Source organism: Schistocerca cancellata, chromosome 2 (assembly GCF_023864275.1).
Source record: "Schistocerca cancellata isolate TAMUIC-IGC-003103 chromosome 2, iqSchCanc2.1, whole genome shotgun sequence".
Classification (NCBI taxonomy): Eukaryota; Metazoa; Arthropoda; class Insecta; order Orthoptera; family Acrididae; genus Schistocerca; species Schistocerca cancellata.
The window spans coordinates 903,746,443-903,761,809 of NC_064627.1; the positions used below are offsets into that span (position 1 = coordinate 903,746,443).

At 38.1% G+C, this 15,367-nt stretch overlaps 1 protein-coding gene across 1 annotated transcript in view; it reads right to left on the minus strand.

Moving 5' to 3' along the window:
• LOC126159753 (glutamate receptor ionotropic, kainate 2-like) overlaps positions 1-15,367 on the minus strand; it is a 69,144-nt gene that overhangs the window by 4,671 nt on the left and 49,106 nt on the right. Inside the window, exon 5 of the mRNA XM_049916573.1 lies at positions 11,381-11,592. Coding sequence (XP_049772530.1) covers positions 11,381-11,592 — 212 coding nt within the window. The remainder of the gene's footprint in view (positions 1-11,380; positions 11,593-15,367) is intronic.

A 15,367-nucleotide genomic window follows, 5' to 3' on the forward strand; every position in this document is an offset into this window, starting at 1 on the left:
ATTTATCCCCACAATAAGCTTTACTACATGCTTGTAATGATCCGTGTTAAGCACGCGGCTTTTTGATTTTGCGGCAGATATTCGAAATCCGATTGTTACTGTTATTTTTGTTTTTTTATATACCTATGTACGTAGAAGATTACTACAAAAATGTTGTCAGCGTATACGGATATAGCGTTGTCCTCATTCGTCTACTAGCTGTATATCAGACGAATAAATTGAAAGAAAAAAATATTAGAAATAGTTTTCGGCGAAATTTCTGTAGTGTATCTTCATTCATAATTAATTGCAAACACTATTTTTCCGAAAAGTTATCTGTTATGGATGATTTGCTGCGAAATTATTGCCAGCGCGTGAAATATTCAGCAATGTTAATGGCGCTTCTTTCCGGAGTAATATTCGTACGAAGAAATGTCACTGCGGTACACCTACCTTCGCGCGATGCTTCTGGCGTTCGGAATATCTACGATAGCTATCATTCAAGCGAATGTGCCAAATCTTCCTCAAGAATAAATGTGAGAATTAATCGAAGAACTGATATGAGAATGAACCGATGACAATTTAAACACATTGTAACCCACCTACATACCATACAGACATATATCATATAATAATTTTATAACACTTATTGCGAAATCCAGTAATTTTACCATTTATTTTACACCATAGCATCCCCTAATTGGGTAAGAAACATTCGTGCAGTAACCTTCTAAGGACATAGGTAGTTAACTGAAAATAACAAAAATGAAGTGAGGTAAAATTAAAATAATAATTGGGTTCCGAACACGGGGTGATAATTTAATAAGCTACGACGCTAAACGCGCTGTCACCCGGTAAAATGCACATAGGGTACCTCGAAAATATGTCGAAAACTTTGTGCGTCGTTTATCAGAAACTTTCGAGTATCTAGGGATATCCAAGACATGTGTTCGTTTAGTTTTTCTGCTACCAAGCGAAGTTTTTGGAAAATCGTGTGATGGCACTTCCAGTATTGAAAGAAAAAATATTAGAAATTGTTTTCGGCGAAATTTCTGTAGTGTATCTTCATTAACAATTAATTGCAAACACTATTTTTCCGAAAAGTTATCTGTTATGGATGATTTGCTGTGAAATTATTGCCAGCGCGTGAAATCTTCAGCAATGTTAATGGCGCTTCTTTCCAGAGTAATATTCGTACGAAAAATTGTTCACGGATATTTGTGGTAGTCGTGTGACAAGTTGAGGTTGCTTGTTAAGGCACAGAGGAGTGTTGATGTGGTTGCTGTGATCAAGAGCAACCGAAAGGCTTATTTCAATAGTGGTACAAGTCCATTATCTCCACTTTTCTGCCTATAACACTTCTGAAAATAAAGATCCAAACAAACAGAAAGAAAGGTTCATCTCTAGCAAGACGCCACATGCTTGAATATTTCTGTTATCTCAACTGTAGATTTTTCAGCGGTCATTTTGGACTCTGTATCTCAAAATGAACAAAAATGGACTTGTACCACTATTGAAATAAGCCCTTTAATTCTCCTTGCTAACTTAAAAGCTCTGTGCTTGATTATTTGTACCAACACCGAAATGTTTTGTTTGAACTATACTGTGAGAATGACAGTTGAGATTTCATCATTTTACCTGTTCTATGGGAATAAACAATTTCTTTGTTATTGTTACTGTGTAAGAATTTGTTAAAATATGCGCGTACATTTTTTGTTAGAGAGTTGCGTGTAGCTTGTTGTGGTAGCTATCTGTGACGGTAATAGTTGTGGACCTACGAGTACCTGTGTGTAATCATTCTAGTTAAATTTAGAAGTTTTTTTGCCACCACACGTTTTACCGATATAAGTATGATAACTGGTTATAGCCGAATGCAAGGCGTTGTAAATTGCAAACGTTATTACCTAGTTACGTGTAATAAGAGAAAGATTCAATTTTATTCTTTTGTTCAGTAGAAGACATTTTTATACTGATTGTGTGGAGCCTCACTTAACGAGCTTCAAGAGCTACAGGAACATTTTGGTTTGGTTACAGTATATTTCTATTCAGTTCGTGTAGAATAAATTTTTTTTAAATTCAGACCAGTTGAAGCAAAGCAACCACACATTTACAACTCACAGACACCATATATAGTATGACCGTTTTCTCCCATCTAGTCAACAAGGTCTAAAAGCACACAAAAACTGCTCTACAAAGAATGGAAACAGTTCATAGAAGAAAGATCAACCAACTTAAACAATTCCACACACAACGTAATACCTTTACACACAGCCAAGAAAAACACACACACACATTCTACCCAAGATTAGTGAACCTTACAGACACACAGTTAAACAGTAAAGCAAGACAGCTGTTGGAGAAAGTAGTAAAATACAATGTAAATTCAGAAATAGATGAAGATTAATTAGAAAATCTAATTATAGAAGCAGAGTGTGTTTTGACAAGGGAAGATAGGTATGAAAATAGGAGCGTCAACACTGGATTAACTCGAGAACTAGTAAGAAAAGGAATCCGGAATATAATAACCAGTATAAAAACACAACAACACAAAACAACAAAAACACGTAATCTGCAACACTCAGAAACTTAGGAGAAAACTTCAAAATGAAAATGTTATCATTTCAAAAGCAGACAAGGGGAACACAGTAGTGCTGATAGACAAAGAACAATACATTGAAAAAACACAGGGATTCATCTCACAATATAGCATTACAAAATTAAAATCAGACCCAACAAACAGATTTCAGACAAAAGTAAAAAACACCCAGAAAAATATGGACATCATACTGGATAAGACAGGGAAAAGAAAGTTGATACAGATCAGTCCCACTGCACCAGTTCTCCAAAGCCAACCTAAAATCCACAAATCTAATCTTCCTGTGAGGCCAATATGGGATTACAGAAAATACCCCACTTACAAGCTTGCAGGATACATGTTAAAATTACTGTCTTTATATATCAAAGTACAAGAAGACAGAACCACTAAAAACAGTACACAGCTAATACAACAAATAAAAGATACAAAAATCCCAGACACAGTAACACTCCTCTCATTAGATATATAAACAAATTATTTCAATATACCAGTACCAGAAACAATAGAAATTAAGAAGCTGAAAACTTATAATCAACTCCCTGATGAACAGATTAAGGAAGTATGCACACTAATAAAGCACATAACAGAACAAAATTACTTCCAGTTCAATAATGAATTTAAATTACAAGAAGATGAATTACAAATGGGGCCACAGTTTCAGGAGCCTTAGCAAATATTTTTGTAAATCATATTGAACAGATCATATCCACAAAAAAGTAGTAGCAAAAGAATACAACGTATTATATTGGTTGATGTATATGGATAACATCCTTTGCTTTATAGATGAACCACAAACAAAAATTGAAAAACTACATACTGACAACAAGAAGATAAATAAAAATATAAAATCCACAACTGGAAGAGGACAGAACAACCAAATTAACTTTCCGGATATAACAATCAAGAAACAAAAGAAAAGCATATATCAGAAATCACAGCAACAGGCATTACCATTCACCAATCCTCGAACCACCCACATGCACAAAAGCAAGCAGCACTTTGACACATGCTCCATAGACTCAACGCAGTACCACTCACCAAAGAAAGCTACCAAAAAGAAGTGGACATAATAATGCAGACAGCACAAAATAATGGTTACAATAATAACACAGTCACAAAGCTAAACAACAAAATTAAAAGTAAAATAAAAGCAGGAAGCTCCAAACCAGAGACAACAACACAACAGAATTAAACACAGGCACGCAGTCTCATAACTACTACACAGGATAATAAGAAAAAGATGAAAGAAAACACAAAATGGTGCCGATGACATACAAACAGAAAATCGCCCATAAAATCACCAACATTTTCAAAAGACAGAGAATAAATGAAGCATACACAACAGATAATTCTATACAAAAATACACCCCAAAACCGACAAAAAAAAGAGGCATACACCAGAAACCAGCTGTATATCAGCTACATTGTAACACTTGTGAAGTCAAATTCGTAGGGCAAACAGGGAGAACATTTGATGTCAGATACAAAGAACACGTGAGAGCCTGGAAATATGGGACACATCACTCTACATTTGCAGAAAACCTAACATAAAATTACCACAAACCAACCGCTAGAGAAGTTGACATGAAAATAATTAGAATCAACAATAAAAATGCCTCCTAACCATGCAAGAAAATTACCACATACAGAAAACCAAAGCAGAGGAGAAAATCCTGTTGAATGACCAAGTACACATGCCAAACAATTCATTATTTACACTATTAGATAAAGTAATAGAATAACGTTCGCAAAAAGTATTAATATAATAATACCGTCCAATATAATAATAATAGAACCCAACATCATTACACTCACTCATCCATGAACCCCTCCACAGTATATGCAAACGAAAAGTGAAATCAGCTGTCACCATAGTTTTCAACCGCTCGCTAACAGCCAGTACACCCTCCCCCCCCCCCCAAAAAAAAAAAGAACCATCGGCTATATCCCCCCCCTCTCTCTCATACACACACACGGTATAAACATCATAAATGGTAGTTAATCTCGAACATATACGTCGTTAGTTTAGCAAGAAACAGATAAACATACCAAAGAAGATGAAACACGTAACGGAGTCGCAATCTTTACGTTGTGAAAAATAGTGTACGATGATTGTATCGAGTGACAAAAGAACAACAGTCCACCACACAAAAGAGTGAGAAACATGGGGAATAATGTGTGGAAGGCGATGAACACAAAGATGTGGTTATATGGCAGTGATAAAAGTGGTAGTGCGACCTCCAGACCAGATGTGAGACCAGCAAATCTTAAGTAATTACTTTCTTTTTACAATTAAATCGTGAAGTGAACTGTTTAATAATTTAAAACTAACAAAACTGTATCGTTATAGATCACACTGCTTATGCCTTATAATAGGAGAAGGCGAAACGCGTATGGGATAAATAAAGTAACTAGCAGCAGGAGAAGGCAGTGTTATTTACAAAATAAGTATTAATTATATGCTTGCTGCGGAGGATGGCCACACAAACAAACTTGTTAAAGCAAGCACTGCATGTGTGTGAGATACAGAGGCGACCGAGTGTGCTGGGACTTTTCGCAGTTCACTGCTAGTAGCGCCACGTCACCTTAACGCATGTGCGCGTAGCGCGCAAGTATTGCACCACAATTGATTATAAAATTAAAACTCAAAATTTACGTTTAAAACATTGTTATCATGTATTAAATTGTAATAACGTCTCAAATATCAAGTCATAATGTAGCTAAACGTGATAGCTTAGTAAAAATGTCTCTTTAATAAAAAAATAAATGGCGCTAAATAATAAAGCTAGAAATCCAGAATTTGGTCAGAAGGCGCCTATGGAACTGATAAATAATCGGTGCAAGTTTCAAATCTAAAGAACGTAAATTACGACCGGAATCCACGTTTTTAGAAAAAAATGGAAGACGCTACATATTGGACTTAGAAACGTAAAAATTTGTTTTGTGCTTCACTTCTCCCTAAAAGTAATAACTGAGAGACCACGTTAAACTAACTCCTATAGTTTTTGAGTAATTAAGTGAAAAAATATTAGTAACTAAAATATACTCGATTGTAGTGGATTAAGTACCTGAATGAGATTTTCACTCTGCAGCGTAGTGCGCGCTGGTATGAAACTTCCTGGCAGATTAAAACTGTGAGCCGGACTGAGACTCGAACTCGGGACCTTTGCCTTTCGCGGGCAAGTGCTCTACCACTTTTTTTTTTTTTTAATTCTCATTTTGTTCGCTTTCGTTCGTTGTATAAGCTCAGGGTGGACGTCGTAAGACAGCCGTTTAAGTTTGTTGTCGATCGATTAACTCAGTTTTTTTTATTACAGAGGGCAGCGAACCCTCTGACCGAACACGCTGAGCTACCGTGCCGGCTAACCATCTGAGCTACGCAAGCACAACTGACGGCCCGTCCTCAGAGCTTCAGTTCTACCATTACCTCGTCTCCCACATTCCAAACTTCACCGAAGTTCTTCTGCGACTCTTGCAGAACTAGCACTCCTGGAAGAAAGAGCACTTGCCCGCGAAAGGCGAAGGTACCGAGTTGTGATCTCTGTCCAGCACACAGTTTTAACCTGCCAGGAAGTTTCAGATTTAGTACCTGTAATTTTAATAGTAGAGAATTCTGGTTAAAGTAGATGACAAAACCGACTAAATAATAGGGCTATACCAAATTTTAGAGTTGTAGTATTAATAGCAGCCCATACAAATTCTAGTAAAGGTGTGGTTAAGAGGTAAATTCCAGAAGGCAAAGTTTTTATTCTGGCGAGCTGAAACTTTTTCTGTGCTTTCAAACAACGTACCTAAATACATGTAAAAATTAAAAAGTTATTAATTAATTCAAAACTATGTTATTACATATTATGTATCCGAGAAAGCGGTCGTTCTGAGGCTGCTGCCCTGTGTTAAGGCAGTAGCCAACAGATGTTCCCTCGGCCGTCCGCTGCAGCACTTGTATAAATACAGCCCGAGAGACAGGAATAAGGTTAACTTCGCACTCTGCCCCTGTAACATCCACGTCTGTTAAACGTCGGATCGCGCTCTGCCTCGGATGACGTCAGAGACGGACTGTGACAAATAGCGTATTTGCGGTAAAAACGGATAGTGAACTCGCGTGGACTGTACACCGTCCTGGATTTCTTAGATTTCGCTAAAGTAACTGTTAGAGAGCCGTCCGTGATAATTACAAATCCACGTGGCGAACGGTGACTATTATTTCACTTTTGTGGTGAGCATTTGAGTATTATTAGGGCGAAAGACAATCTGGTAGGAACGTACCGTAGAGGTCGCCTCTGAACTTCTAGTTGTGCTATTTATGGTAGCAAGATTTACTGTCAACTAAATGTAGTGAATTTCAAAGTGCTGTACATGAGAGACTTTGCTCAATGTATGTAAGAACTAGAACTTTATACTTTCATCTAAAATCATAGTCTTTATCCCACTAAGCAGAAGGAGAATAGAAAAATTTCTTTGAGGGACCTGGACCAGAATTTGGCCGTGCAGACTGGGATCTAAGGTAAGTATTTTTTCCTTCGCATTCTGATTGACCACAAAATTAGTTGCCAGGATTGGGTGACAAAGACGGCGAACAAAAACATACACAAACAATCGTCATATTTTAAACCTGCACCCCACACCGTATCTCCAAAATCCTATGTCCAAACACAACCCCACCTGTATCCTACACTTCAAGGTGAATCAGCTCTGCTAACGTGCAAGCAAAATAATGTATTACCGACTAGACAGGCAATGGTGTCATTTCTGGTCAAATCATCTGCTTTAACCTCAAGAAGAAATTTCTAAGAACGTGCGTTACTAGTACAGTATGGTATGGAAGTGCACTATTTGCCACATTTTGTGGCCACGTAGTTTGAGGCGCCATGTCACGGATTGTGTGGTCCCTCCCACCGGAGGTTCGAGTCCTCACTCGGGCATGGGTGTGTGTGTTGTTCTTAGTACATATTATCTAGTTTCATTACTGTGTAATTCTAGGGGCCGATGATCGCAGAAGTTTGATCCCTTCGGAATACACACACATTTGAAGTGCATTATTGTCTGTGGGAAAACTGGGTAAGAGAATCGAAGCTTTTGAAATGTGGGGCTATAAACGGATAAAACCTATGTGGGAAAAACCGTTACTGGAATATATGAAATAGGTTGACGATGCTGGATACAAGCCCTACTCTGTGGTGAATATGTTTGCATAGTAGAAACTCGTGGTGGGCAGCATGAAACCAGTCAGACGACTGGCGTCTTAAGAAGCAGTGTTGTATCTGGTTTCAAGAAAATCTATGCTACGTTATCGATTGTCAATGCGAAGATTTTCGTGGATAATATCTTCCACGCATTGCAATGTGGCAATACAGAATAAGTCCACAGATTCATTATCGTCTGTTTTTCACACCTTTGACCAACTATACACATAAAGCCGTTAATTCAGACATAGCCAGGATGGAGACAAACGATCTAAAACTTTGGCATTAAGATAAAATTTTGTGAATAAAATATCGTAAAGGTGATGATCGTGAGAGCATAATATTAAATGATGACTCGTTTCCGCTGATTACACAGCTATTTTCAGATCTGGAATAGTAGCATAAAACTGCATTAAGGTAGAGTCCCATAAGAGGTTACACGAACCGGAATAGTACAACCAAAAATTCGATTGTATACGGATTACAAAGAACACATGTAGTGTAGTTGATTTGCTGCAGTCACACGAAATCGTATGTACGTGCACCTGCCTTCCGAAACTCTGTCGTCTATGTCATACTCCTGATGCACCGATACCTTAGACGGAGGGGGAAAGATCACTGTCACATTACGCCTCCTTAATACCGTACATGTCGCCGTCGAAGAATTACCAAATATAATTGATAAACTGTCAGTTTGAAAACCTCATCATCGTCCTTGTTCTGTCGTTTTCACGTCTGCAGAGTTTTCTGTACTTAGCGAGACCAAAATACTCTGTCCAGGAACATAGTCTTTAGTTGTTGTAATTACTGTTGCAGGTTATCGGCGTCCAAGATGACATGGGCTTTGTGGATCAAGGTATTTGGAACACCGACTACTTCTACCGGATAATGGAAAATAGTAGCCTGTAGATAAAGCTCTGTGTAAGTGGGCTTTCGAAACATCGAGTGTCCACTTGTACCATTGTGCTTACATCGCACAAAGATCTCTAAAACCGGCAAACAAAGTTATGTCTCCAACTCCATAATAAATGTCAAAGGTAAAACCTGCTTAGCCATTCTTTACTGCAGGGCCATCTACTTTGACCTACCGTTATGATTCCCGTTTACTTCACAATGCGCATAGGTGAACCCATATCTCATACAAAGTGAATAATTGGTCCATAAAAGCAATTTATGTATTTACTTCTAGTTTACATTCAATAGATGCACACCCTCTGTCGTGTACACAGCTTTGTCATTTTTAGTTCTTCACGTAACTGGTGGAATACGGCTTCTTATAACAAGTCATAACATTATTTACTTCACACTCTAAATCGTTGAACCTACGATACCACATCTACGTTGACATCTACATCCGTGCTCTGCAAACCATTGTGTAATGCGTGGGAGAGTGTACGTCACATCGTTCCATTTATTACAACTTTTTCCCGTTTCATTCACATATGGAGCGCGGGAAGAATGGTTATTTAAATGTCTCCATGTGCGCTAAAATTAATCTAATTTTATCCTAACGGTACGTAGGGGCACGATTACGAGCGTGCTGTAAAGTAATCCTAGCTTCATCATTTAAAGCTGGTTCGTGATACTTTGTAAGTGCGCTTCCTCTGAATACTTTACGTCTGTCTTCAAGAGGCTGCTAGTTCAGTCTTGTGACACTCTCTTATGGCTCAAACAAGCCTGTGACCATTTTTGCTACCCTTGTCTGTATTCCAGTTCTGTTCCTTATAGGTCCCACACACTTGAGCTGTTTTCTAGGACTTGTTAGCACGAGTAATTTGTAAACAGTATCCCATCTATATTGAGTGAATTTCACTAATATCACCAATAAAGCAAAAGTCTTCTACCTGCTTTACCCACTATGGAACCTTTGAGGTCCTTCCATTCTGAATCTCCTCTAAGTGCTACACACAGGTATTTATATAAGTCGACCGATTTCATCTGTGACATATTGATATTACCGTCATAGGGTACTGCGTTTCCTTTTCGTTTTGTGAAGTACAAAGTTTTACATTTCTGAACATTTAAAGCAAGTCGCCAGCCTGCGAACCACTTTGAAATCTTCTCAAGCTCTGACTTGATATAATAATAGCAACTCCTCTTAGACAGTACTCCATTGTAAATAACTGCGCCATCTGCGAAGAGTCTGAGATTACTATTAATATTCTCCGCAAGGTCATCAGTATTCAGGAAGAACAGCAGGAATCCCGACACACTTCTCTTTGTAACAAACGATGTTATTTCTACATCTTGCATTTCGTATATATTTCCGCCTGTGACTGCATTTTACCAAGGTCCTTCACATCTTCAAGAGTGAAGTGAATTTTTCACTTACTTGTTCTTCAAAAGTTTTAAATATCGGTTGGATGCATTTCATTTAGCTACAAACCGTTCAAAACAAAAATAATTTTACAGCAACTAGTTGAAAGCTTTGTGTACATTGGAATGAAACGCTCACAACGGGGTTACTTCAAAAAGGCGTTTAAATTCAACTGTTCCCTACACGAAGTTGATACTCGACATTTGTTATTGCACTACAGGTACCAACATTACAGATACAAAAGGGAGATGCCATTGACGTTCCTGTACACCCGTGCTCTTCCTATACACCCGTGCTCTTTTAATATAAAAGTTTAGAGCAACCTGAAGTTATTCAGTAATTCCTGCCTGCAATGAGACCAGCTACAGTTGCAAGAATATTTCATTTAAAGTACGCCTGGGTTCGGTTTCACCCAGGGACATTTTCAGATCACTTCAAATGCAGCTATTTTTGTATGAACAAATGTATTTGATGTCATCTAACATTGGAAGTGTGTGAGGGCAAATGTGGTAGTGTTTTTTAAATTAAATCTGTAGCCAGAAGAGCTGCTGTTATTGCTGCCTGTTATTTGCAGTCGTGGAACTCGCTACAATAACAATGGAGAATTAAAATGTTTTCCAGATAATTATGTAACAGCGATAACTGGTTCTGCCCAGTGCTGTGTCGCTGTTATTCTAACAACACAGGCTGTGCAATTTTCTGTTTCATGCCTAATAACTGGGCTTTGGCTTTAATCATACGTTTCGTCCCGTAGAGGACTCACAGTACCTGCGCAAGTTTAGGATGTAGACGCAGTGACATATGGATGGTTGGATCAGTGCGGGCAGCATACTCGGGAATAGCAGAGGCGGCCAAGGCTACACCTCACGTTAAGTGGAAGATCCGGGTTCGATTTCAGGCCCAGCAAAAATTTTCATTGCTACCAATGCATAGAGCAGCCAAAGTTTAGCCCCATTTTCCAATGTGAATATGATTCTCATACAGTTTTCCTTGTTATAGTTCCTCAAGGGGAATTATATTTCCTTCTTACATATTAGGAAGCATATGTGGACGAGACAAGAACTTCAACCACAAGATGTTTACCAGATAATTACCATTACTCATCTATGTTGGAAAATGAAGTGCTAGCATCTTGACAACGACAACCATTGCCCATAACCGTAAAATATGTGTTCGATCGTTAAGGGAATAGAACGCAAGAAACCACGGCTAGTTTATCAATACGAATTACAAAATATGTGGAATATCCTATTTTACATTTTATGGTGACTAAACCAGCAGGAAACTACGATCAACTGATCATACCTCCAGGAAGTCTCTCGACGATAAACGCCAAGTCTCGTGTGGTGACCCGAGAACGCATGATGTCTGGTGTGAGCACACGGAAACGCTCTATCAGGTCCAGGTAGACTTGATCTGTAAGTCCCCTGAGGGAATTGATGAACGCACTGTCGATTTGTGCCCACTGCAGCCCACTGTCATGCAAGTCAACCACGGTGTCTATGGGAGGCTCATATCTAGAAAAAAAATATAAAAATTGAAATTACTATGTTAAATAGAAACTCTCATAATCTTAAGAGACAAACATTATTAGCATATTTTTCTTTGCTGCTGTACACTGTGTCAAAAGCAGCTTATGTTCTTTTTATTAATTTGATGCTGCCCTTCAACTTTTACTGCCTTACCCAGATTCTTTAACCTTCATGTGGATAATACACCAATTTACATACACATCGATAACGTTTTACTTATTGTAATTCTCGCCTACCCCATTTTTCCCTTTATTTCTCTTTTTGCATTAACTTTCTTATTCTTGTGTGATTTATGTTTCGCTAGCGTATTTTTGATTTCGGTGATGGTTATCTGTGCATCTCCCCAGGAGACATTTTATTATAAGTAATTTCGACGACAAAATTTTTCTATTTGTTCCGATAGAATTCGATACATTGATAATGCTGTACGATCAAAAAAAAATTACTACATTAATGTAAAGTAAATACAACGAATAATAAGGAAAAGAATGATACGTCACATTACTAGTAATCGCAGAGAATGAACCTTGTGCTTGTATTAACTGTAAATGTTGAAAATGTTATATCTTCATTACAAAACTTGTATATTATATGTTATATTTATTTTAGTGTCACTTGCGTTTAAAAGGCCCTGAGATATTACAGCAGTGAATTGAAAATGTTGATATGAAAATGTAGAAATACCATCTACTTTGTCTCAATAACACGCTGTTTGTGTCTGTTGCATATAATTTTTCCAAAAGTGTCTTGAACGTTGTGCTGCAGAGTTATGTTTTCCTCACATACCGATCACTTCCATTATTTGCTATCATTCAGTTGAATTAGTTAAGTAGCATGAGCTACAGATCTTCGTGTTATAGGGCAGAGTCTTACATGAAGCCTCACAAACAGTTTTATCACACACTGGGCCCTCTTTTGGATTAAAAATATTCTTGCACCTGAATTGAGTCACACAAAATTCTAATTCGCAGTACAATAAATATTAGGAGAGTAATGCACCATTACATTGACAAAATTGCGAATCTAGAAAATGTAGAACCATCCATCACAATAATGCCACATCTTCAACTTCATAGACAAACTAACGCTATTTTTCAATAAAATTATCAGTTATAACTACCAACAGAGAATCGGCCTTAAATAATGTAACCGTTGTTTACATTAACATTTTCATAATTCAAGTGACTGTAACTGAGACTGCTACAAGATAGATACTTCTCTTATTTCGCGTGTAGTGCCAGATAAAAACATAAAATTTATATGAACGCTTTGTTCGAAAATTGAGCTCAGTGGTTAACCACGATATTTAATTTTTAGCCGCTGACAGCCATCAGTACAAAACTGTATGCGTTGATTTGCCTTTCGATCACATAATCGCAGTTGAAAAGTTAAGTTTCCACATAACGTACCTTGGATACTGTGTTAAGTCAATAAATATGCTCTACAGAGGTTTGAGAAGTATTTGGCAATGCAGATCGTTTTTGACACTTAGAAAAATATTCATGTCATAGTAATGCGTGTATTCGAAATAAACGAGAAACGCGTATGTGAAACCAATGAAAACCACTGAAGCGGAGTCAATGTTGGGTCGAAGGAAGGGGGGGGGGAGGAGGAGGAGGAGGAGGAGCAGGAGGGGCGTTCAGACGAGATGCAATGACATGAAATTATAATAGACGTTCTGATATTCTGAACATGCAGTGTAAAGAATCTAGTACCACTTACGTAAGTGGGAAATCATAGCAAAAATTTTCATTTGTAATTACATATCACTAACAGTTAATTTTGCGCACTTGAATGTAAAGTCACAAAGCAATAAACAAATTTCTGAGGAGAGCGAATGTAAGAAAGCTCCAACGAATATGACGATAGTACCAATACTCTCATGCTTACGATATGGTATTCATTACAACCAAGATGATGTATAATAACGCTCCTGTTAATTGTAATACTGTCTTTTTGATTAATTAACACTATGATGCCCCCCCCCCCAATGAACCGTAGACCTTGCCGTTGGTGGGGAGGCTTGCGTACCTCAGCGATACAGATAGCCGTACCGTAGGTATCTGTTGAGAGGCCAGACAAACGTATGGTTCCAGAAGAGGGGCAGCAGCCTTTTCAGTAGTTACAGGGGCAACAGTCTGGATGATTGACTGATCTCTCCTTGTAACACTAACCAAAACAGCCTTGCTGTGCTGGTACTGCGAACGGCTGAAAGCAAAGTAAATATTACGGCCGTAAATTTTTCCCGAGGGCATGCAGCTTTACTGTATGGATAAATGATGATGGCGTCCTCTTTGGTAAAATATTCCGGAGGTAAAATAGTCCCCCATTCGGATCTCCGGGCGGAGACTACTCAGGAGGACGTCGTTATCAGGAAAAACAAAACTAGCGTTCTACGGATCGGAGCGTGGAATGTCAGATCCCTTAATCGGGCAGGTAGGTTAGAAAATTTAAAAAGGGAAATGGATAGGTTAAAGTTGGATATAGTTGGAATTAGTGAAGTTCGGTGGCAGGAGGAACAAGACTTTTGGTCAGCTGAATACAGGGTTATAAATACAAAATCAAATAGGGATAATCCAGGAGTAGGTTTAATAATGAATAAAGCAATAGGAATGCGGGTAAGCTACTACAAACAGCACAGCGAACGCATTGTTGTGGCCAAGATAGACACGAAGCCCACGCCTAAGACAGTAGTACAAGTCTATATGCCAACTAGCTCTGCAGATGATGAAGAAATATATGATGAAATAAAAGAAATTATTCAGATAGTGAAGGGAGACGGAAATTTAATAGTCATGGGTGACTGGAATTCTGTAGTAAGAAAAGGGAGAGAAAGAAACGTAGTAGGTGAATATGGATTGGGGGTAAGAAATGAAAGAGGAAGCCGCCTGGTGGAATTTTGCACAGAGCACAACTTAATCATAGCTAACACTTGGTTCAAGAATCATAAAAGAAGGTTGTATACATGGAAGAAGCCTGGAGATACTAAAAGGTTTCAGATAGATTATATAATGGTAAGACAGAGATTTAGGAACCAGGTTTTAAATTGTAAGACATTTCCAGGGGCAGATGTGGACTCTGACCACAATCTATTGGTTATGAACTGTAGATTACAGCTGAAGAAACTGCAAAAAGGTGGGAATTTCAGGAAATGTGACCTGGATAAACTGAAAGAACCAGAGGTTGTACAGAGTTTCACGGAGAGCATAAGGGAACAATTGAGGAATGGGGGAAAGAAATACAGTAGAAGAAGAATGGGTAGCTTTGAGGGATGAAGTAGTGAAGGCAGCAGAGAATCAAGTAGCTAAAATGACGAGGGCTAGTAGAAATCCTTGGGTGACAGAAGAAATATTGAATTTAATTGACGAAAGGAGAAAATATAAAAATGCAGTAAATGAAGCAGGCAAAAAGGAATACAAACGTCTAAAAAATGATATCGACAGGAAGTGCAAAATGGCTAAGCAGGCATGGCTAGGACAAGTGTAAGGATGTAGAGGCTTATCTCACTAGGGGTCAGATAGATACTGTCTACAGGAAAATTAAAGAGACCTTTGGAGAAAAGAGAACGACTTGTATAAATATCAAGAGTTCAGATGGAAACCCAGTTCTAAGCAAAGAAGGGAAAGCAGAAGGTGGAAGGAGTACATAGAGGGTCTATACAAGGGCGATGTACTTGAGGGCAATGTTTTAGAAATGGAAGAGGATGTAGATGAAGATGAAATAGGAGATATGATACTGCGTGAAGAGTTTGATAGAGCAG